This window comes from Callithrix jacchus, chromosome 4 (assembly GCF_049354715.1).
Source record: "Callithrix jacchus isolate 240 chromosome 4, calJac240_pri, whole genome shotgun sequence".
Taxonomy (NCBI): Eukaryota; Metazoa; Chordata; class Mammalia; order Primates; family Cebidae; genus Callithrix; species Callithrix jacchus.
In genome coordinates this window covers 19,543,224-19,565,639 of record NC_133505.1, presented here as the reverse complement: position 1 = coordinate 19,565,639, position 22,416 = coordinate 19,543,224, and the positions used below count along the sequence as shown (strand labels likewise).

Sequence of the window (22,416 nt, the reverse complement as noted above, 5' to 3'; positions counted from 1 at the left end):
ATTCAGTTGGGCCCCTGCAGATAGTTGGAAATCATTTTTGTACCAAGCATTTCTTTTATTTATTTATTTTTTTGAGACAGAGTCTTGCTCTGTTGCCCAAGCCAGAATGCAGTGGCATGATTTCAGCCCATTGCAACCTCTGCCTTTCGGGTCCCGGTTCAAGCAATTCTGCCTCAGCCTCCCGAGTAGCTGGGTTACAGGCACATGCCATCATGCCCAGATAATTTTTTATATTTTTAGTAGAGATGGGGTTTCACCATATTGGCCAGGCTGGTCTCAAACTCCTGACCTCATGATCTTCCCGCCTCGGCCTCCCAAAGTGCTGGGATTATAGGAATGAGCACTGCACCCAGCCTGTAACCAAGCATTTCTATTAGAACAGGAAACCCTTTCTTATCTAATTCTAGCCTCTGCCCCCTATCTGGAAGGAGAAAGCCTCTGCTCCTTGTCAGTGAGAACTGGCTATAGTTGGTTGATTTGCTTCTAGTGGCTCACCCGGATGTCAGCTTCCCCTGCGCTGGTAAGATCTTGACACTGTAAGTTGTAGCCTCCTTCCCAAGTGGAGAGAATGAGCTGCCAAGGAATGGAGAAAGAAAGAAAAACAAACATCAGCACAGGAATTTGGAAGCAGACTGAATTTCCCATTCATGTCTCTGGCATCTATTCAAGGTTTGAGTAGGAATTTCCCAGAATTTGAGTTTGTCTCAATCCTATCCTCAGATATCTATTATCAAGGGACTTAATTCCTGCTGTTGGAACTGAAATCAATGGCTACTTCCCTAATTAACATATGTTACCTCTAACTATTTATATCGGTCAAAATAACAGATTTCAACTATCATTTGAGTCACAAAATTTTATGTAAGGAATTACCTATCTAGTCATGTTTCTACAAGCGAAATGAAGAATTAGTTGAAAACAACTGAGAAAACTACAGGAAAAACTTAATATTTTGTGTTGGTTTAGATAACCATCTCAATAATTTTAAATATATATATATTGCCATTTTACAGATACAAAAACAGGGTTCAGTAAGGTTCTTAAGCCATTTTCTTCATTGTATTTATGCTACTTGGTAATCAATTTAGTGATTAATGTCTATCTTCCCCACTGCTCCCCAAAACCAAAAAGCTCCAAAAACTTTATGCATCTGTTTTTGCTCATCTTTGTATCTACAGCTCCTTGCCCAGTACCTGCTATGTGGTAAGTGCTCAGTAAACATTTGATGAGTATATGATTTGCTCAAGATGACATGACAGGAAAGTGCTACATAGAAGGATTCGAATTCAGACTTCCTAATTCATTGTTTAGTGTACTTTCCACATCATAAGAAAAGGAGTTTTTTTATTCTTTGTTGAAAATTCTATGAAAGAAGTGTTCTCCCTGTAAAAGGTTAAAATTCTAGGACATAAGGCATTTGGCATTTATTTAGATCAGGTATTACAGGCAAAAGGCCTACTATTTAATATTTTCTGCTGCCTTAGAGATATATAAAGGTATAGATTCATTAAAATACATATACACAGCTGAGAGGGTTTGGATGTTAACTAATTAAATGTTAAAGAGAGAGAAAGATTACTAAGTAACATTTAGAACATTTGTGAGACTTCTTCACTGTCCTGATATACCTCTCTTCTAACAGAAAACCTTTCTGTTAATATCATGCTAATTAAAGATTATCAACATCAGTAAGTCCAGTGAAAGAAGAAAACCTTGGATTTTCGAATCTATTACAAATCTTCCTAGTATCTCCCAGGGGATTTATGCTCTTAGTTCTCAACTGGAAACCAGTGACAGCCTAGAGGGGACCCAGAAATACCTTAATCGATATACAAACTTTGGTGTGTTGGTGCATTTTTCAAACTAAGGACGCTGTTTAACTTTATGTACAAGGGGTAATTAAAAACCTCTCTGGTCAGGTTGTGGTTCCGTAGTAAGGGGCTCCAATCTCTACTCTGCACATTAACAATAGTTACTCTGTAACTCCTGAGTGTGGAGAGGAAGGGGCATATTCTCTGTTTCCCCATGACATTTCGGGCTTTAGTCAGATTTATTCCGGCTGTCCCCATTCCTGTGGCATCTGTGCAGACCTGACAATTTAGTAACTGAATAGGCAGCCATGCTAGAGAGGCTCTGTCTGTCTCACCCTGAACCATTCTTAATCTGCAGAAGTCATCCAACTTATGTTTTGAAGAAAAGGAAGCCAGGCTGTCAAATAAGGTTAGCTGTAAGGAGGTGTGGACTAAATTACTCCAAAATATACTTAGAATCCACTAACTTCTCCCCATCTTCACCACCTTAATCCAAGATGCTAGCACTGATGCCTGCAGTACTGCAATGATCTAACTGGACTCTCTGCTAACATTCTTGCCAACTCACCCTCATAGTCCATTTTCTATGTAGCAGCTAGAGTGATCTATTTTAAAAGGGAGATAATAGCACCCCCATCATTAAAATCCTCCAATAGCTTTCCATTACACTTAAGAGTGCTAGCCAAATTCCTTCCAAGGCCCCAAAGTCATCTGCCATCTCTCTACCTCATCTTGAACCACTGATCCTCTGTCCACTGTATCACAGTCTCAACTCCAATGCCATTTTCTCAGAGCCTGCCCCATCACCAGCTCTTCACTCTTTCCCACAGGGCAAAGGCTGTGTTCTGGAATCTGAATCGAACCTGACAGCGTAGGAACTCAATACATATTTGTTGAAAGACTGTTAATTATTGCAGTGACTTTCCGGCTTACGCAAACATCTGCTGGTACCTAACAAGTTAGCAAGGTTGAATCAGTCTGTCACCTGACCAGTGTCTATTAAACATACCCCCAGAGTGTCAAAGAAAGACCTTTCACCTGCTCTGAAAGAGGTCACAATCAAAGAGAGGAGACTGCGTGGCAATCAATGGTAGTGATTTTGAACTAAATGATACAAAGTGTAAAAGAAAGAGTGGGTAAGCAGTATATAAAATCAGTGGTAGGCAGTGGGCTCACTGCAGGTATGTTCTTCCTAGAAAGACGACATTTACCTCGTTGTTCAAAAACTAAACCATTGTTCTTGTTCTTGGTGGTGACTGCTGTTCAACTGGCACTTAACAATTCACAAAGCATTTTCACATTTACCAACTCCTGCTCTGTATTAGTCCACACGCTCTTCAAGTGTAGAAGCTGTGCCCTGCCCATCTTATACCTTCTGGGCTTCACAGTGCCTAGTAAAAAAGTCATGAATCCTTACACATCACTCGAGTTAGGTAGAATAAATGTTGTGTATCTGCTTTATAGATACGTTGCCTAAGGTTTGGAAAGCCAAAATAACTTCTCTAAAATTATACAGATAGAAGACACAAGTTTAAGTGTTAAATCTAACTCCACTACACCAAAGCTCCACCCAAACAGGTACTAGAGCTGCTGGTGTGGTTGGACATGCAGGCCGGCCCTTCTGCTACAGCTCTCATTTTTTTTTTTTAATTTTACATTAAGTTCTGGGATACATGTGCAGAATGTACAGGTTACATAGGTATATGTGTGCCATGGTGGTTTGCTGTACCTATCAACCCATATTCTAGGTTTTAAGCCCTGCAGGCATTAGTTCTTTCTCCTAATGCTATCCCTCCCCTTGCCTACCAACCCCCAACAGGCCCAGGTGTGTGATGTTCCGCTCCCTTTTCATTGTTCAACTCCCACTTATGAGTGAAAACATGTGGTGTTTGGTTTTCTGTTCCTGTGTAAGTTTGCTGAGAACGGTGGCTTCCAGCTTCATCTATGTCCCTGCAAAGGACATGATCTCATTCTTTTTTATGGCTGCATAGTATTTCCATGGTGTATGTATGCCACATTTTCTTTATCCAGTCTATCATTGATGGGTGTGTGGGTTGGTTCCAAGTCTTTGCTATTGTAAATAGTGTGCAGCTGTCACTTCTGGAAAACAATCCAAGAGTATCTTTCCTTCTGCTATATAGAGAAACCAACACCATAAATTACTATCTTGCTAATTCATCTAGTGAGCTAAAATTCAGCTAATAGAGAACCTAAAATAAAAATGGTCCTTTCAGTGTCAAGTAGATTAGTGAGCACCTATGTAATATGATTTTAAGAGTTGTGGGCCGGGCACAGTGGCTCATGCCTGTAATCCCAGCACTTTGGGAGGCCAAGGCAGGTGGATCACTTGAGGTCAGGAGTTTGAGACCAGCTTGACACATGGTGAAACTCTATCTCTACTAAATAAAATAAAATAAAAAATACAAAAATTAGCTGGCAATGGTGGCAGACACCTGTAATCCCAGCCACTCAGGAGGCTGAGGCAGGAGAATCGCTTGAACCCAAGAGGTGGAGGTTGCAATGAGCTGAGAATGCGCCACTGCACTCCACCCTGGGGAACACAGCAAGACTCCATCTCAAAAAAAAAAATTGTCAGCATGGCTTTTTGACCCCAAAATTCCATCTCCTCCACTGACTGATGCCTAAAATTCTACATGAGAGCTTCATTCCAGTCGTTTATGGTAATATTAATAGTTATTAACCATGATTAGAATGGCATGTATTAGAATAATACATAGAATAAACTCTCAAGAGAACCTTCATTTTAAGGCAAGGATTTGTTTTCTTTTAGAATTCAAGATCACCAGAAAGGCAGCTAGATTTGTGCCATTATCAGCTGCTTATAGCTTGTATGAATGATTTTATCTATCCCCTAAAATAATGTTATGTTTTCGTTCTCTTTGTCCCTCTTTTTTTTCTTTTTGCTAGAGTAAGTTATTTAATACTTTTAGATTTCCCCTTCTATTATTACATTAAAACAACTTTTGGTTATACAGGCAGGGAAATCATCCTTGTTTCTTCTCTTGTAAAATGACCTTTATTTGGTGCTTGGTTTGGTTTGGAGGAATTGGGAGTACATGATGCAACACGGGCCACTAGAGCTGAGCTGAAACGTCAGCTCAGGCCCAATGCGTCAGTCCTGAGAAACAGCCACACCTCTATCAGTGTTCCAAAGACAAATGGAGTATTCTTTAAGGGACTATATATATTAACATTTCAGTAAAACTAGTGCATTTGATGTTTAAGTTAATTTTAAAAATCCTCTGTTAATCAGTCTATTCTCAGGCAAATTATAACACTTTCCTAAGCCTCAGTATTATAATTTGTAAAAGGAGAAAATTGCAACATGATCTTTAAAGGCCCATTTGATCTACATTGTGATTCTAAATTATAATTAGACTAGGGACCAAAGATACAGGTCTAGGCCAGGTGCAGTGGCTCACGCCTGTAATCCCAGCACTTTGGGAGGCCAAGGCAGGAGCATCACCTGAGATCAGTAGTTTGAGACCAGCCTGGGCAACATGGTGAAACCCCAACTGTACTAAAATTACAAAAATTAGCGGGGCATGGTGGTGAGTGCCTGTAATCCCAGCTATTCAGGAGGCTGAGGCACAAGAATTACTTGAACCCAGGAGGCAGAGACTGCAATGAACCGAGATTGCAGCATTGCCCTCCGGCCTTGGTGACAGAGCAAGACTCTGTCCAAAAAAAAAAAAAAGCAAAGAAAGAAAGAAATAGGTCTAAATTGGGATAAGAAATATTCAAGTTATAAACAAGGACTTCCAGGATTTTCGAAAAGAATAATCTCAAATGCTAAAATAAGTTCTTTAGTTCTTAAAGAACAGTATTGATAGCAACCTTGCATAGTTCTGCCATCCTAGATGTGATTGATTCTATTAATAAAAACTGCTCAGTTACTGGATTTCAGCTTTAGCTATGTAAATACTTACCTCTGCCAGCATGTATGCGGAGAGAAGTGTGATTCCGAGATTATACAAGGTGAGGATACCCCTGAGAGAAAGAGCAGGTCTGTTCTTCATATACTTGTTACCCAGCCATATTGAGAGCAGATATATGACAGTAAGAAAAAAGGTAGGAAGGTAAGAGTCCAACATGAACCACCCTCTGACTCGAGAATCTGAAAAGAAACACATACAGTGAGGATCCTGAGGAGTGACGCACCGGTTCAGTCAACAGTATTGTCATATACATTGCATCTGTACATACCAGCACAACAGGGAACAACCCCATATAGCACTGGGTAGGCTGGACTCCGGTTTAGAGTTAAGGCAAGAGAAGCCAGTGGGGGCTGAATTGGTAAACGTTTCATGGAGCAAATAGGGCTTAAGCTGAACACTGAATAATGGGGAGAGTAAATAAAGGTACAAAGTAACAGTTCCTGAATGCCTATTTTGGAACAGTTACTGCATTTATTTACTCTATATAAAGTAAGTACTATTATGCCATTTTATGGATGGGAAAAAAAAGTTCAGAAAGCTTTAGTAACTTTCAAAAGGCCACACCATAGTCAGCAGTAGAGTGAGGATTTGAACCAGCACATCTGCCTCCCAGCCAGTGATACCTTGCAGTCGTCCTCCCATGGAGAAGATCGGAGCAGTCAGAGGAAAGAAGGCATATCAACATATCGACACTGTATCCCAATTCCTAAAACCCACACAGCTCCAAATTTGCCAAGGATCAGAAACTGAATGGCTTTAGAGTTCAGCTGATTCAGAGAAAGCAACAGGATGATAGTGCAGCAAGCCTGGAGGCTGCAGACAGCAGAGGCAAAGCCTGGGAGCTGGGACTCAGAACTGAGGACCCAGACCTGGCTACGAGACAGGGCGTATGTACAGCAGGGAGGCAAGCAGTTGAGGATATTGAGGCCCCTTACACTGGAAAGTGAAAATGTAAAAGCCTAAATGAAACCCACATGATAGAGCTACAATTAGCATCTGAAAACACTTGTAGACACAAAATGATTTTTGTTCTCTATTCTGCTCTTTTGGTTTGTTTAAATGATTTGGCCCAGAATTATAAAAATTGCATTCTGCCTTTAATCTCTACAAATGGAGTTGTAGTGAGCTGATTTCATCAACGGGTAATGGCCTTTTCTGGAATGTTTTGTTTTCTCAGTCCCTCTTCCTGGTATGTCCTACCCTGTCTTCTCCAGCCTCTTGTTAAACCACCCACTCTACAGACACTACCATTTCTACAAGGAAAGCGCATTCTTGAGTTCTGACTGTCCCATCACTTATTTCATAAATATCTCCCATTGGTGATAGAGATAAAAAGGTAAGAAAGCTCTTCTCAGCATTCATGCGACTACCAGATACCACCTTTCATACCGCAGGCTTGCAGTCACCTGTCATAAGTCTGTGCTGTGTCTCACTTCCCAATGTCCATCTCCATAACCGAAGCATACTCATCTTTTAATGCCCAGATAAAGGTCCTGACTTCTGAAGGGAGACGTTTCCTACTGTATTTTCATATCTAAAACTCCTCATGTGCATAGCAAGATGATTATTATTGTGTAATTCACGTACTGGTATGGCTATGATACTGTTACTATAACATTTACCGAGCACTTATTCTGTGCCAAGCACTATTCTGAAGCCTTTTACATGTATAACTTATTTGATTCTCAAAGCAATCCCATTATATAGGTGATAATATTATCCCAGTTTACACTTAAATTGAGCTGTAGAGGCCTAAAAAAGTTAAATTACTTGCACTAACCTGCTACACTACTACTTGTTACAGTGTTGGTGGACTGAATTGTGTCCCCCAAAAAGAGGCCTTCAAGTCCGAACTCCTGGTATCTGTGAATGTGACATTATTTGAAAACAGTCTTTGCAGATATAATCTAGCTAAGATGAGGTTATACTGGATTAGGGTGGGCCCTAAGCCAATGCTAGTGTCCTTATAAGAAGAAGAGGTCTGGATACAAGGAGACAAAGAGGAGAAGGCCATTTGAAGATGGAGGCAGACACTGGAGTGATGCATCTACAAGCTAAGGAACACCAGAGACCACCACCAACCACCAGAAACTAGCGGGGGTCACAGTACAGATTCTTCCCTAGAACCTCAGAGGGAGCAAGGCCCTACTGACACCTTCATTTCAGACTACTGGCCTCCAGAACTGTGAGAGAATACATTTCTCCTATTTAAGCCAGCCAGTTTGTGGTACTTTTTATGGCATCCTAGGAAACAAACACACTTGGTTTAGGACTTAATTGCTTTCCGGTAGTTTCAGATGTGCTGGCTTTACCTTCCCAACTACAGCAAGTGCTCCAGGAGACAGCCACTAGGTCTTATATCTCTACTCCGCCCGACTCGTACCCATTTAGTGCTGAGTTAAGGGGAAACATTGATTAAATGCATGTCCATTGGCACACTGAGTCAAGCACATACTACAAACTAATACAGCACCTGATGTTTTTGTTTTTTGTCAAAGTGCTATAAATGTTTGCTACAGTTGTTAAGGACAATTGTAATTGTTTCAGCCAAAAGATGGGAACAAATGCTTGTAATAACCTTTCTTATCTTTGGGACTTGAGAAGTGTTAGCTCTTCCCGAGTCAGTATTTGCACATGACAACACCCTTTGATGGTACTAACGTGGTGTGGGCAAAATCAGAAGAGGCTAGGAGACACCGAGAAGTTTATTAGGTGATGTGCCAGTCAGCATCAGCATGTGAGACTTTTAGGAAGAAAAGATTCTTGATGGCTTACATGCTAGCCACCTTGTCACTGTGGAGCTCATCTGATTTCACTGTCAACTGTCAATTTTACAATCTCCTTGCTACAAAGAAAAATTCCACACAATGACCAATGCAGAGTAAACAACTGTAATCCTTTCATCAATTGATCCCATATCCACATAATTCCAGATCATGCCAACCTTACTGACAGCAAAGCTCCATGTGAACTTGGCTCAGACAGGTTGTTGTTTTAACTGTCTAGTTGGAAGTGTCAAATAGAAAACCATTGTCACCAACAAATCATAGTTCCTCCTGGATCTTGCATGCCTAAGGGAAGGGGTCCCAGGTCCTGCATGCCTAATGGAGGGGGTCCCAGGTCCTGTATGCCTAATGGAGGGGGTCCCGGGTCCTGTATGCCTAATGGAGGGGGTCCCAGGTCCTGCATGCCTAACTAAGGTAGAGGATCCAGGGTCCTGCATGCCTCATGGAGGGGGTCCCAGTTCCTGCGTGCCTAACTAAGGGAGAGGGTCCTGGGTCCTGCATGTCTAACTAAGGGAGAGGGTCCTAGGTCCTGCATGCCTCATGGAGGGGGTCCCAGGTCCTGCATGCCTAACTAAGGGAGAGGGTCCCGGGTCCTGCATGCCTCATGGAGGGGGTCCCAGGTCCTGCATGCCTAATGGAACAGGTCCTGGGTCCTGCATGTCTAACTAAGGGAGAGGGTCCTGGGTCCTGCATGCCTCATGGAGGGGGTCCCAGATCCCGCATGCCTAACTAAGGGAGAGGGTCCCGGGTCCTGCATGCCTAATGGAACAGGTCCTGGGTCCTGCGTGTCTAACGGAGCACGTCCTGGGTCTTGCATGTCTAATGGAGGGGTTCCTGGGTCCTGCATGCCTAACTAAGGGAGAGGGTCCCAGATTCTGCAGGCCTAAGGGAGAGAGAGGGTCATGCTCTCTATACTAAGCTGTTCTCCCTTCACCCACCAGAACTGTAAGGATACTCAAAGTAGTTTAGAAGATAAAGATATTCTGCCTACCACAGTCATCAGGAGGATAAAATGGAAAAAGCAAAAACTATGTGAAAGGATTTTTTAAAGCCGTATACAATCAGTATCATTAAACTATACAGTCATTCATTTAGAACAGTTAATAGAGCCCATGGAGAAACTGGAGAAGGGCCTAAGTCCTCTCGAAGTGATTGTTTAAAGATCTTGAGAAACAGGAAAACCTCCTCATTCCCTGCTCTCTCACTCCCCCAGTAGGGCAGGAAATAACTTGTAGAGAACTCAGGGCTTTCCACAGTTCTGTGAGCCAGCAAGGATCAAGTAAAATGAAACATTTTGTCTACAATTCATTCATTTATTTGCAAAACATACAGGGCCGAATATGTTCCCAGAAGTGTAATCAACCTTGGAGATAAATGAAACTGCTGCTAAAGGGGGACACCATGCCTTAGAGAGGCAAAGCCCAACTGAAAAGGCAACATTTAAGCTGACATCTGAAGTAGGAGGGGAACTGAGTCATCTGGACGGAGGGGTAGGAGATCCTTGGGAGGAATTCCAGGCTCAAGGAATAGCATGTAAAAGAATTTTACATATTTGCAGAATTAAAAGATGGCTTGAGCAGCTGTATGAAAGCCAGTGAGGATGACGAACACTGACTGAGTTGGAGAAGTTGCTGGGGTTAGACAGCCCAAGGGTGCGCAGTCCATAAGAAGTTTGGTTTTCACCCAAGAGCAGTGGGATGACACTGATGAGTTTTAAACTATGGTACACTACACAATATGACTTAGTCTTTAGAATATCATTCCAGCTGACACTGAATAAATGGCTGGAAGGGGGCACAAGTAGAAGAGGGGAGACCCATTAGAAGGCCACTATAGTAGAGTAAGTGACTGGTGACGAAGGAAGGATGGAGAAATATCTAAGCTCATCCTATGGGCCCTGGGATTTTTTTTTTTTTTTTTGAGACAGTCTTGCTCTGTCACCCAGGCTGGAGTGCAATGGTGCTGTAATCTCTACCTCCCAGGTACAAGAAATTCTCCGGCCTCAGTCTCCCGAGTAGTCGGGATTACAGGCGCTCATCACCACACCCAGCTAATTTTTGTATTTTTAGTAGAGATGGGGTTTCACCATGTTGCTCTGGATGGTCTCGAACTCCTAACCTCATGATCCACCCCCCTCAGCCTCCCAAAGTGCTGGGATTACAGGCATGAGCCACTGTACCCAGCCAGCACACACATCTTTAGAGGGAATTTATCAAGGCATCTAAGGGCAGAAATGTCACATATGACTTTGCACATAAGGAAGGTGGAAGATGAATGGGCAGTGGAGAGGAAACAAGAAAGCCACAGAGTTTAGAAGGAAAGTTACAACCCGGCTTTGTAGCCAGACAGACACTGGAGGAAAGCATTGCATTTCATTCTGTCTCTGCTTCCTGTTCCCAGAACTTCTTTAATCCTGGGAGAGGTTGAGCAGGAGGAGAAATGGGATCTTCTGGACATTCTGGAAGGATATCAAAGTTGAGGAAGTTAAGTTTCTAAATATTAAGTACCTTACTATTTCCAAGACCCCAGAAATAACATAATCCCTTTCTATAAGTAAATGGTGTTCTTCCTTGTATTCCTTCCACATTAAGTTCTTAAGTAGTTCACTGACCTCGTGGTCCAAACATATTGTCCAAAAAAGCATTGATTTCATCATCAAAGGCCTTTAGATGCTCCTAAAAAGAGAAAGAAAAAATAATTTAAGTGGTTTTTTTTTTTTTAATGAAACTCTCAAAACAAGCCACTACCAACAACATGTAATTGACAGTCTCCAAGGGACCCAGCTTCAAGGACTTTTGACTGCAAAGACTTAAGGAAAGAGGATCAATACATGCATCCTTGCCTTTCATAAGCCTGTAAAGATTTGGAAGAAAACAATTCCTCTTATTTCCTTAAGCAAGAGGAGTCCTAGAGAACAGCCTTGGTGCATTTAAACACTGAAGGGTTACTGACCTAAATTCTACTTTACCTCTAAAATGCTTATAGGCACAGCTGTTCCATAAGCACCTTCCCTTATAACAATTAACAGTTGTGGGTAGGCAATAGAGAATGTCTATTTCCACAAAATATATTAATAAATGCAGTTTTTAAATGGAAATTCAGCCGAATTATATTTCATAAAACTAAATCTAAAACTTCGAAAAACTTGTTTTTCAAGTAAGGGAACTGAGCACTACAGCTATTTTTTCTATTTATGTTTTCAATTTAAATATGTTTTTCTATTTAAATAGTTTTCAAACTATTTTTTATACATTAACATCTACTTGTTATTACTGTAGATAGTGCCACTTGGGTACACCAGATTAATTAGTCACTTTAGGTGGAATTCAGGTGGGAGCTGGAATACTGCCAGTGTGGGCTGCTCCCACACTGCTCAAAATACCCGTTCAGTGTTCCCCAGCCTGCCACAGAGGTCCGCAGCACCTCTGCAAGCAACTGGACGGGAAGTCAGAACACTACCAGTATTTCCAGGAAAGAGATCTCTGCTGAGGATTTTAGGCCAGTGGGTTGGCACCTGACTGTGTCTGAGCCGAGCAGGACAGCCTCGAGAAGCTGATGTGGAGCACCCATTACATTCAACAGCAACACCAAGAGCATCTCAGTCTCAAAAAACGTGTTAAGTGCCAAAGCAGATGATTAATTTGCTGGCATCTGAAAAGAGGAGCTACACATTTGGTGCCTGACACATATCACTTGGACCTATTCCTTATTTGTGACTCTGATCCCAAGAGAAATTTCAAGAAAACTTATGTCTTTGGGAACTTTAGTAAGCTTGGGAAAGAGGATGAGGATTAAAGACTAACATTTACTGGCACCTACTATCACTGGGCAGCGTATTAGCAACTAATTTTCATTATTTCGTAATATCTTTTTGAAAAATATCTGGGCTAAACGAAGTCTGAAAATTTTAAACAGTATATTCTTCTTTGGTTTCTATGTAGGCCATCTCAGGAGTTCCCCAAATGTGAGGAAGGCCAGTTATCTGAGATCTCAGTGTGATAGAATATGATCGGTGTTGCTTTAGAGTGGGGGCAGATCTGTCCAGAGGCCTCTCAGTCTTGAGCAAAGAATGTTCACTTCACAAATGTACTCACCATTATAACAAATTCCAATGAAATCTTTCTTCTATTGCTGCACCCAAAAACAAATGTTTAAACCATTTCGGCTTGTTTGCTAAGGTTCAGAATCCATTTTCCAACATTTGTAGAGCTAAGAAAACTCTAGCTAAAGGTCACAAAGCCCGTATTATTTCTATATTGCAAAATTAAGTCACAGTGGAAGAAGAACAAACAAAAGTAAAAGAAGGGAAGACATGGAGAACAGAAAACGAAAGATGAATAAAAAGAGGCATTCCATTCCTTCATTTATTAATTGATTGATTCATTAACCAAATATTTGAGGATTTTCTGTACTAGCACTGTTAAATGCTAAAAACAAAGTCAAATGAGATGCGGTCCTCATCTTCACAGAGTTTTTAGTTGAAAGAGAGTAATACACAAAAAAATTTAAAAAATTACAGTGCTAGTGTCTTATATATTACAAGATGTGCCATAAAGGATAGAGAAACATACTTTAATTTAGATCTCTTAAAAAGTGAAGGCTTCTAGGAAGAGATGATGCTGTGACTTTTGAAAGACTGGAGACATTTTCCAGATGGAGAATGAAAGAACACATCAGAAAGAAAGATTAACCTTGATAAACACATTGAGGCATGACTCCCTTGGGAAATGTTTTAATGGCCAGAGTCTCTAGTGACCTATCTGACAGGCAGAACCACAGCCAATGCTGGGAAAAGCAGAAACCTGATAAAAATTCTCTATTTATTTCTGGGTTACTTAATATAGTTAATAAGGAAGTAGTCTAAAAAGGCAATGATGAGATGAGGTGATGTCAGGCGAACAAAGCAAGGTTCACACTGGAATAGTAAAACATAAGCATAAGCACAGAGAGGTTTGCAGCGTTAGTCAACTGGGGTCAGAGATTAGGACGGCTAACCGGGCAGAGCTTGGGTTAGGAAGTGCTAGCTGCACACTAGAGTCTGTGTGTAAATATCAAGTGTCCTGGACAATGTCTGAAGACTAACACCAATTTAGGAGCAGAGAAAAAAACAACAAACTCCATGCATTTCATTGACACAGTTTTGAACAGCATTCATGTACTTTGTCATACATGTGAAGGAGAGGGAGACAGAGTAGTTAATTGAAAAGTGTATGCACAAATTGGGAAAGTGAGACATAGACAGTCAAACAGCAAACCACGGAGAGGAGAGGGACACACAGAACTGCCACATGACAGAAGATACAGGAGTGAGGATATGGGATGGGTTTTTTAAGATGGTTAGTAGAATTGGGGTGGATTAGAAAGGAACAGTACAGCCCTTGGACCTAAGCAAGACGCACTGTCCTGAGCTCCATGCTTTCAAGGCTCCCTTCTGATCATCCTTTGGCCAAGTCCCTTCACAAAGCAAAAAAAAAAAAAAAAAATCCTTTGAGCCAAGGGAACATGCTTACCTATGGCCACAACCTCCCCTCTCCAGAAGACATTTCAAGTTCCCCAAGCCACGGAATTCTCTGTCACATAACCCTGGATCCACTTCCAGAACAACTCCTTGCCCTTACAAGAAAGTCTGTGTTCAATGACTTGGAATTCAATTTGAGAAGAATGGAAAGAGTGGTAGCAAGGAGAGCCTTATTTAATTGTGGACCTCTGATTATTTACCACAGTTGGTAGGAATGTAAAATGGTATAACCACTCTGCAAAACAGTAGTTTGGTAAAAACATAAACACACGCCTACCATATGATCCAGTTTGCCACCCAACAGAAAAGAAAGCATATTCCTATGCAAAGACTTGAACTCAAATATTCATAGCAACATTATCTGTAATTGCTAAAAAAAACCAGAAACTCCCAAATGTCTATCAACAGGTGACAAATTGTGTATAGCTACACAGTAAATACTACTCAGCAATATAAAGGAATGAACAATTGATGTACACACAACATGGATGGATCTTAAAATTATTTCACATGAAAAAAGCTACACAAAAATTACATACTGTATGTTTCCATTTATTTGAAATTCTAGAAAATATAACTTATAGTGACAGAGAACAGATCAGCAGTTGCCTGGGGACTGCAGAAGGAGAGACCAGAATAGCCTTCAAAAATGAGGGCTAAATAAGGACATATTCATATATGCCTAAGTGAGAGAATCTGTAGCCAGCAGAACTGCACTATGTAGTATTCCAAAGCTGTTCTTCATGCCAAAGGGAAATGACTCCATATGGAAAGTAGAATTTACAGAAAAGACTCAAGAGCACCAAAAATGGATCTATGTAATTGAAGAGCCATATTCTGAGCACCTTAGAGCAAGCTGGCCTCCCCCACCTTATCACACCACTGTTACTGTCAACAGCACCAGCACCACCTCTAACGCTATGTCCATCGCCACCACCAGGAATCAGTGCGGCTTAATACCCAGGGATACTCTGGACCTGTCTCTTTTATTGGCAATAAAAAAACCACTTGGAGGTAGTGGGGATCCACATAAAGCAGACCCACTGGACTGACTTCTTATAGAAATCTGAGAGGGTCTTATTGGCCGTGGAATGTGCAGTGCCTAGTGCTGGCAGAGTGGCTCACCATACACTCCTGCCTTCTGTGTGTACCTGGGAAACAGGAGAGCCAAGAAAGGCGTACTTCTTGGGCATACTTTTTTGCCACCCTGACGCTGACTGGGTTTTCCACCCATCCCTAACTCTATCAGCTGGAGGTCAACACAAACCAGAGCATCTCAAATGGGAGGGCATATCCCAGTTGGTGAGAGTGTAAGTCTGTGATCACTGCTTTATCCTCAACACCTTGATGGCCCAGGTTTTCTTCAGCAAAGTCTGCCCTGCAATCAGAATCACTGCCACCATGATTAAGGGCCATTCTACAGAAGCTGGGCAGGAAGCAAGGCAGAAATGAACCCCACCAAAAATTCTACCTGCGCTTTCTCTTGTCTCAAAAGAATAGGGCTCCCGATTCCGTTTTATTTTTCTTTCCTTTCTTTCTTCTCTTCAATTTCCTTTCCCCTCTATTTCCTTCTTCCCCTTCTCCCTTCCCTTTTTACTCATTCCTTCTTCTTTACCTTCCTTTTTAAATTTACGTTTTAGGCACTTTTTGGTTTTTGGTATTTGTCTACCATGGGCATTGTGTTGTATAAAAATACAGTGATTCAAGCTTTTGATGGTTGCCCTGTTTGTTGATACAGTTTTCCAGAACATTTAAAAGACAGATTCAGTGAGAACAGCTATTCTCTACCACCAACTCACTGCTTTTTAAAATTAGCAAAAACCATTAAGATCACAAAACACTGAAACATAGCATCCAAAAAGACTTTGTCTTTTTCCTTTTTTGAATGTGTATTTCAGAGTAAACTAAATGTGAAGTATTCAATGACAAGTCAGGAAATGGGATCTGATCAGCTTAGTCATGAATAGATTTCATACTAACCTGATACAATTCTAACAACTTCCCAAGAACGTCAAGGCCAGGCTGAGCTGTACAGAACTAAGAGAAGAGGAAGTGGTATCTCCTCTCAGGGCCAAGGGAGACAGACTAGAGTCACACAGAGAGTCCTCTCCATTGTTCCCATGGCTCAGGATGGCCTTCAAATGTTGAAACCTCTTTTGGCAACTCCTGGGGGGATTATTCCCAGCCAGTCTCTCACGTATTTGAAGAAACTAAATGTGTTCACCTTTGTGAATGAAACTAGGTTTAGAGGATGGATAAGATTGGACATATAAAATGCATAAAATTATTTGGCTGTCATGCAGCTGACTACACACTGTAGGTATCTGTGCACACTTTACACTGACGCCCCTAAACTGCCTTTTAGGGGCCTATCCACTCATCATCCCTACTTCCAGACTACTATTCTCTGGAAGAAGTAATGAACTAAGTTAGAGGGTGAGCATAGGAAATGGGTAGAAAAATCTTTCATGTATGGGAACTTGTTATTATGTATCTTAGTAATATCATAATGCTGAAACTGTCTATCTTAGGTTCTAACAAATCTGAAGACCATTTCTTACATCTTAGAAAAGAGACACAAATAAGGTAACCCTCATGGGGAGTAATACTGGCTACTGTTTATTAAACACTTAGTATGTGCCAAGCACCTAATACATACTCTCTAAGGGTATCTTTCCCAAATTACACATGTGGAAATTGAGACTGCAGACTCAAGAGTGGTGCTGTTAGGTGAGACTTGAACTGCAATGAATCAGTGTTTTTAAACCTTCAGACTGAAGGGTTTCAGAGCCTGGATAGCAGAGAACAATCTCCGCAGAGCTCATGCTCCTTTCTTGTGCAGTGGTATCTCAGGATACCACAAAGCCAATAGTGGGTAATTTTATTTGCATCCTGGGTAGCCCTGAGGCTACAGGATAGTTCCATTCAATTAAGGCAATAAAAGGACTTGAAGAACAGAAATATTATTGCAGTTTGGTTATGCTCCACTTCCCGCACATGGCTCTATATGTGTTCAGTCTGGCCAAATGTTAACTCCTTACATATCTCCCCATCATCTCAAGGGCCTAATTGCCAAAGAAGAGGGAAGCATCTGCTTGTGGCATCCTGGCCTGTGGTGCAGTCATTCACCATCCCCTGACCTGCTCTATTTTTCCTTTACAGCATGTATTACCCAGACTTTCACTGGCCAGTTAATTTGTGTATTGTCTGGGTCCTCCACTAAAATCTAAGCTCCAGTTAGCCCCAATTCCAAGAACAATGCGTGACACATAATGGGCACTTAATATTTATTGAATAAACTAATCAAATACTCATTCTTCTGAACGTTTACAATACTCTCTTGACATCTACTTCATATACTTTGCATTCCTAGTTATATTTTCATAGACATGATCTGATTTCCAGTGTGTTTTGAAAGATCCTTAACATTCTTAATTCCCAGTTAATTCTCAGTGTCAACTGGATCCAATTTTATTTTTTAAATTTCTTTTTGGAAGTTTCCTTCCAAAGAACAAAGAAAACAAATTGCCTATGTATTTTTAAAGTAGAATGAAATTAATTCTGTTTTGCAATTAAATAGAGTGACCCCTTTTATAAATCTATGATATACTATGGAATATTGGTGATTTTATTTTCTCTGTAACATAAAACATTTTTCTATTTAATCATCCTAGGAATTATCACATCACTACTTATCAAGAATTCCAATCTATACTAAAAAATGTGAAAATGTAAAAATGATGGTACTGAGGGAAGGTGTTCTCTTTCCGGGTCCACAAGGGGCATAGTTTTAAGGGCAAGAACTTCCCAGCTCCATGACCCCTTCCATCTCTCTCCATCTGGGAGGTTTAATGGTCTCAGCAATTTTTGCCAGCATGGGAAGAATCAAAAGTCAATCACTCCAGCAGAAGTTCTAAGGAACTCCTTTCATTGGCCAGAGATCTTGGAGAAGGTGGGGGTTCCTCCCAGGTTAAAAGTCCCCTTCTTCCACACCCCTTTGGACTCCATGTTTGGATCCCCTTCCATTCACACACACACACACACACACACACACACACACAGACACATACTCTCTCTCTCTCAGAAGTCTCTCTTCTTCTCCTGTTTCTCTCTCTCTCTCTCTCTCTCTCTCTCTCTCTCTCTAAATAACTTTTCTGCAACACTTCTTGGGTCAGTATTTACTTTACGAGCTTACGGCGCACCTGCTGTGGTCTCTAATTCTTGAGAGGGCAAGAGCCCCAAAACCTACAACATTATCTGGGGTGGCGCTGTGCCTCCCCAGCACCCCAAAACCTGGTTAGAGTATTGCCCAGAAGGGCAATGCAAGAGTCAAATAAGCCACCACAATTGCCTCATCTTTTATTTTTCTCATTTCTTTACCAAACTATTGCATCGTGCTTCAAGAAGATACACAAAAAAGTCTGGAAACATCATCTTTATGGACTTTTTAAAGCTTTCTTTGAACACAGTTCAGGGTTCAGAATTTTTCAGGTTCTTAAACTTTAATGCTCATCAGTCACCTGGGGGTCGTGTTAAGGTACAGGTTCTCATTTGATTGTTCTAGATGGGCTTTGAGTTTGCATTTCTAACAATCTCCCAGGTGATACAGAAGCTGCTGGGCTAAAGGCCACATACTGAGCAGCAACAATTAGACCATGCACGAGCTCTTGAAACCGGATTAGATTATAATTAAAGGATTGAATTTTTGATGTGTTTCTATTATAAAAATATCAAGTCCTTGCTTACTTTCTACAAGCAAGTATTTCATTATATATCTATTAGATGAAATCCAAACTTGTTTATACTTATTATATAACCATTAATTTCAAAGCATTTAGTAATGAGAGGGTTATACAAACCCACTTAGATAGTATCCATGTTGCTTCAAACAGAAATAAAATCTCTGGTTTACTTCCATTTTACTTCATATTTGCTGTACCTGAATACAGTATTCTGAAAGTGGTCTGCTTAGGGAAGAGTACAAAGAGGTTTGAGCCTTCTTAATTGGAATATTATACTTCTATTACATTATCATAAGATTACATTCAGACACTGCATCAGCTAGTCCTTGCCAACAAACATCACCAGGCTATTTTCATGTTAACTACTGTCGAAATCAAGTCTTGCCATTCTACACTTATATAACACATTTTTAAAATTTAAATGTAATTTAAAAATTTTATCCCTATTGAATTTATCTTCATTTCAGCCTCACCATCACACACTAACAGATTAGTCCACATTCCTAAATACAGACTTGTTTTCCCTCCGCATTTAGTATATTTTAAAATTTTGGCACCTTAATTCAAATTACTAATAAAATAAGTTACATAAACAAGGTAAAATAAGGCCGGGCGCGGTGGCTCAAGCCTGTAATCCCAGCACTTTGGGAGGCCGAGGCGGGTGGATCAGAGAGATCGAGACCATCCTGGTCAACATGGTAAAACCCCGTCTCTACTAAAAATACAAAAAATTAGCTGGGCATGGTGGCGCGTGCCTGTAATCCCAGCTACTCAGGAGGCTGAGGCAGGAGAATTGCCTGAACCCAGGAGGCGGAGCTTGCAGTGAGCCGAGATTGCGCCATTGCACTCCAGCCTGGGTAACAAGAGCGAAACTCCGTCTCAAAAAAAAAAAAAAAAAAAGGTAAAACAAAAGCCTCAAAGAATTTCTATAGTTCTATAAGCCTTAAAGAATGCTTTCCTGTAAGAAGTGAAATCAGATAACAGAATTCACTTTCTGGAATTTGATTTAGAGAAATAAATTGTTTACAAACCCCAATCTACTTGGGTATCCATGTATGTACAAGTACATATAGTATACACATAGGACAAATGTCAAAGAGTATACATCAAACTGTTAACAGTGACTACTGCTGGAGAGGCAAGAATGGTGGGCAGCAGGAGAAGGAAAAGGGAGGGACTAACTCTTTACTCTGTATATGTCTGTATCATTTTAGTTTAGGGTTTTGTTTGTTTGTTTGTTTGTGAGACAGTTTCACTTCTTTGCCCAGGCTGGAGTGCAATGGTGCAATCTCAGCTCACTACCTCTGCCTCCTAGGTTCAAGCGATTCTCCCACCTAAGCTCCTGAATAGCTGGGATTAGAGGTATGTACCGCCATGTCTAGCTAATTTTTGTATTTTTAGTAGAGACAGGGTTTCGCCATGTTGGCCAGGCTGGTATCAAACTCCTGACCTCAGGTGATCCACCTGCCTCAGCCTCTCAAAGTGCTGGGATTACAGGCATGCACCACCACACCCAGCTTGAATCATTTTACTTTTTAACAATAAATCACTATCAATATATTAATTATATAATTAAAATATTACAACTAACAACTAAGGAAAAAACTGTTAGCAAAATGACTTATAAAGTTGTATAAATCCTCCTTGAGTCTTAAAAAAATCAGTTTCCAATGGGTTGATTTCTTCCTATCCACTTGAAATAAAAGGTGAGAGAAATGAGATGATATTATGATATAAAAGGACTAAAAAGTATGAACCTATTTGAGGAATTCTCAACTAAGTGACAAGGAACTTAAATTTTCATCAAATATGTATTATTTTATATTGACACAAACAGATTAGTGATAATAGTAATCAGCCCAACTTTCTATAGTAATTGGCAATAAGTGTTTGGATAAAGATTGAAGTTCACCATTACATATGCTAAGCTACCAGACTCCAACTATCTTCAAAACATCAGTAAAGCCAGTCACTGTCTAATATTTCCATATGGGTGTTTCCCAGATGCTTAGGAAAGGGATACAAGAGGGTCCTTTGGCTCCTCAGTTACTCCATTCTGCTTTACATGCTGACGTACATCAGAGGAGTAAGATGACTCCATTCCCACAGTAAGAGAAGGATTTTATTCAACCCAAACCAACCAACCCATGAGGGGCTTCCCTCACTGGATGTGGAGTCGTCTGTCCTGAGTGTTGGTCAGATTGCCATGTGTTAACAGTAAAAATGCCTTTTCCCCCCCAGTAGGTTAAATGTATACAAAAATCAAAGTTCTAAAGCAAGCATGGTCCTGTGACAAACTCATTTTTATCATTACAAGTGTGGTTAGTCACTATTATCGATGTTTGGATATGATGGAACAAATACAGTGCAGAGCTCAGTGGAAGGAGAGTCCATCTCAGTGGACTGTGTGCTATAGGAGTTTGGATGTATATACTACGCATCTTAATCTCAATTCCTTGTATGTTACAACTGTATGTTACAAAAGGAACTAGCATTCTTATCTGACATAAAACCTGAAGAACTTAAAACAACTGGTATTAACTCCTTTGGCCAAATGGGCCAGAATGCGATGACCTCCACCCACTTTGCTAAGTCTCTGCTCCTTTCAAATCCTCAGATGTCCTCTTTGCTCCAGGCATATCTAATTACTTGGAGTTCCTCCAGTGCATCCTGTTCTCTCTGCGTGTGCCACCATATGCATTCTTCCCTCTGCCAGGATGCCTCCTAATTGTATGGCCCCTCTCCTTCTCCCAAACTAGTCAAGATCTTCTTTGCCTGGGACACACTGAGCTCTCAATAAGCATTTGTGCAGAGCATCTTTTAATGAACAAGTTCAGAATCACACCAGGAATGGGGCTAGAAAACTTCAAGGGTCTTTCAACCTCTTTTTCCTTTTTTTTTTTTTTTGAGACGGAGTTTCGCTCTTGTTACCCAGGCTGGAGTGCAATGGCGCGATCTCGGCTCACCGCAACCTCCGCCTCCTGGGTTCAGGCAATTCTCCTGCCTCAGCCTCCTGAGTAGCTGGGATTACAGGCACGCGCCACCATGCCCAGCTATTTTTTTGTATTTTAGTAGAGACGGGGTTTCACCACGTTGACCAGGTTGGTCTCGATCTCTCGACCTCGTGATCCACCCGCCTCAGCCTCCCAAAGTGCTGGGATTACAGGCTTGAGCCACCGCGCCCGGCCCTCTTTTTCCTTTGACAACACTCTTCTTCAGGTTCAGAGGGGTGTCAGAGTTGTATGTGTTTTAATATATATTTGGCAAGTAAAGAGTGTAGGCGAACAGGAAGAGAGCACAGAGACATGGAGAAAGCTTTGGGAAAGTATCACTATTTTAAAGCAGAGATATTCAGACAGCAGTAATACAAAAAAAATACACATCATGACTCAGTAGAAGCCAACTAGTAAAACCCAAAACAAAGCTTTTTGTTTTAGATTTTTAAGAGGTAAATACCAAGGTTTAAAAAGTTATTAACATCATAAATATCTTTTAAAGAGTATTTTTCTAGTGTGCTACAGAGCATGTGTGCGTTCATTCATCTGTTCCATCTGCACATGGTGGCTGGTGCTGCTGGCTCACCTTTTGGCTTCAGAATCC

The 22,416-nt window shown here is 41.0% G+C and overlaps 1 protein-coding gene across 14 annotated transcripts in view; it reads right to left on the bottom strand.

Annotated features, from left to right (window-relative positions):
* Positions 1-22,416, bottom strand: part of ELOVL2 (ELOVL fatty acid elongase 2) — an 88,288-nt gene that overhangs the window by 21,570 nt on the left and 44,302 nt on the right. For all 14 annotated transcript variants that reach the window (XM_078368363.1, XM_078368369.1, XM_078368370.1 and 11 more), the window contains 3 exons: positions 11,168-11,231; positions 5,762-5,949; positions 496-573 (listed from right to left, as the gene is read on the bottom strand). In XM_078368363.1, the coding sequence (XP_078224489.1) occupies positions 496-573; positions 5,762-5,949; positions 11,168-11,231 (330 nt within the window). The remainder of the gene's footprint in view (positions 1-495; positions 574-5,761; positions 5,950-11,167; positions 11,232-22,416) is intronic.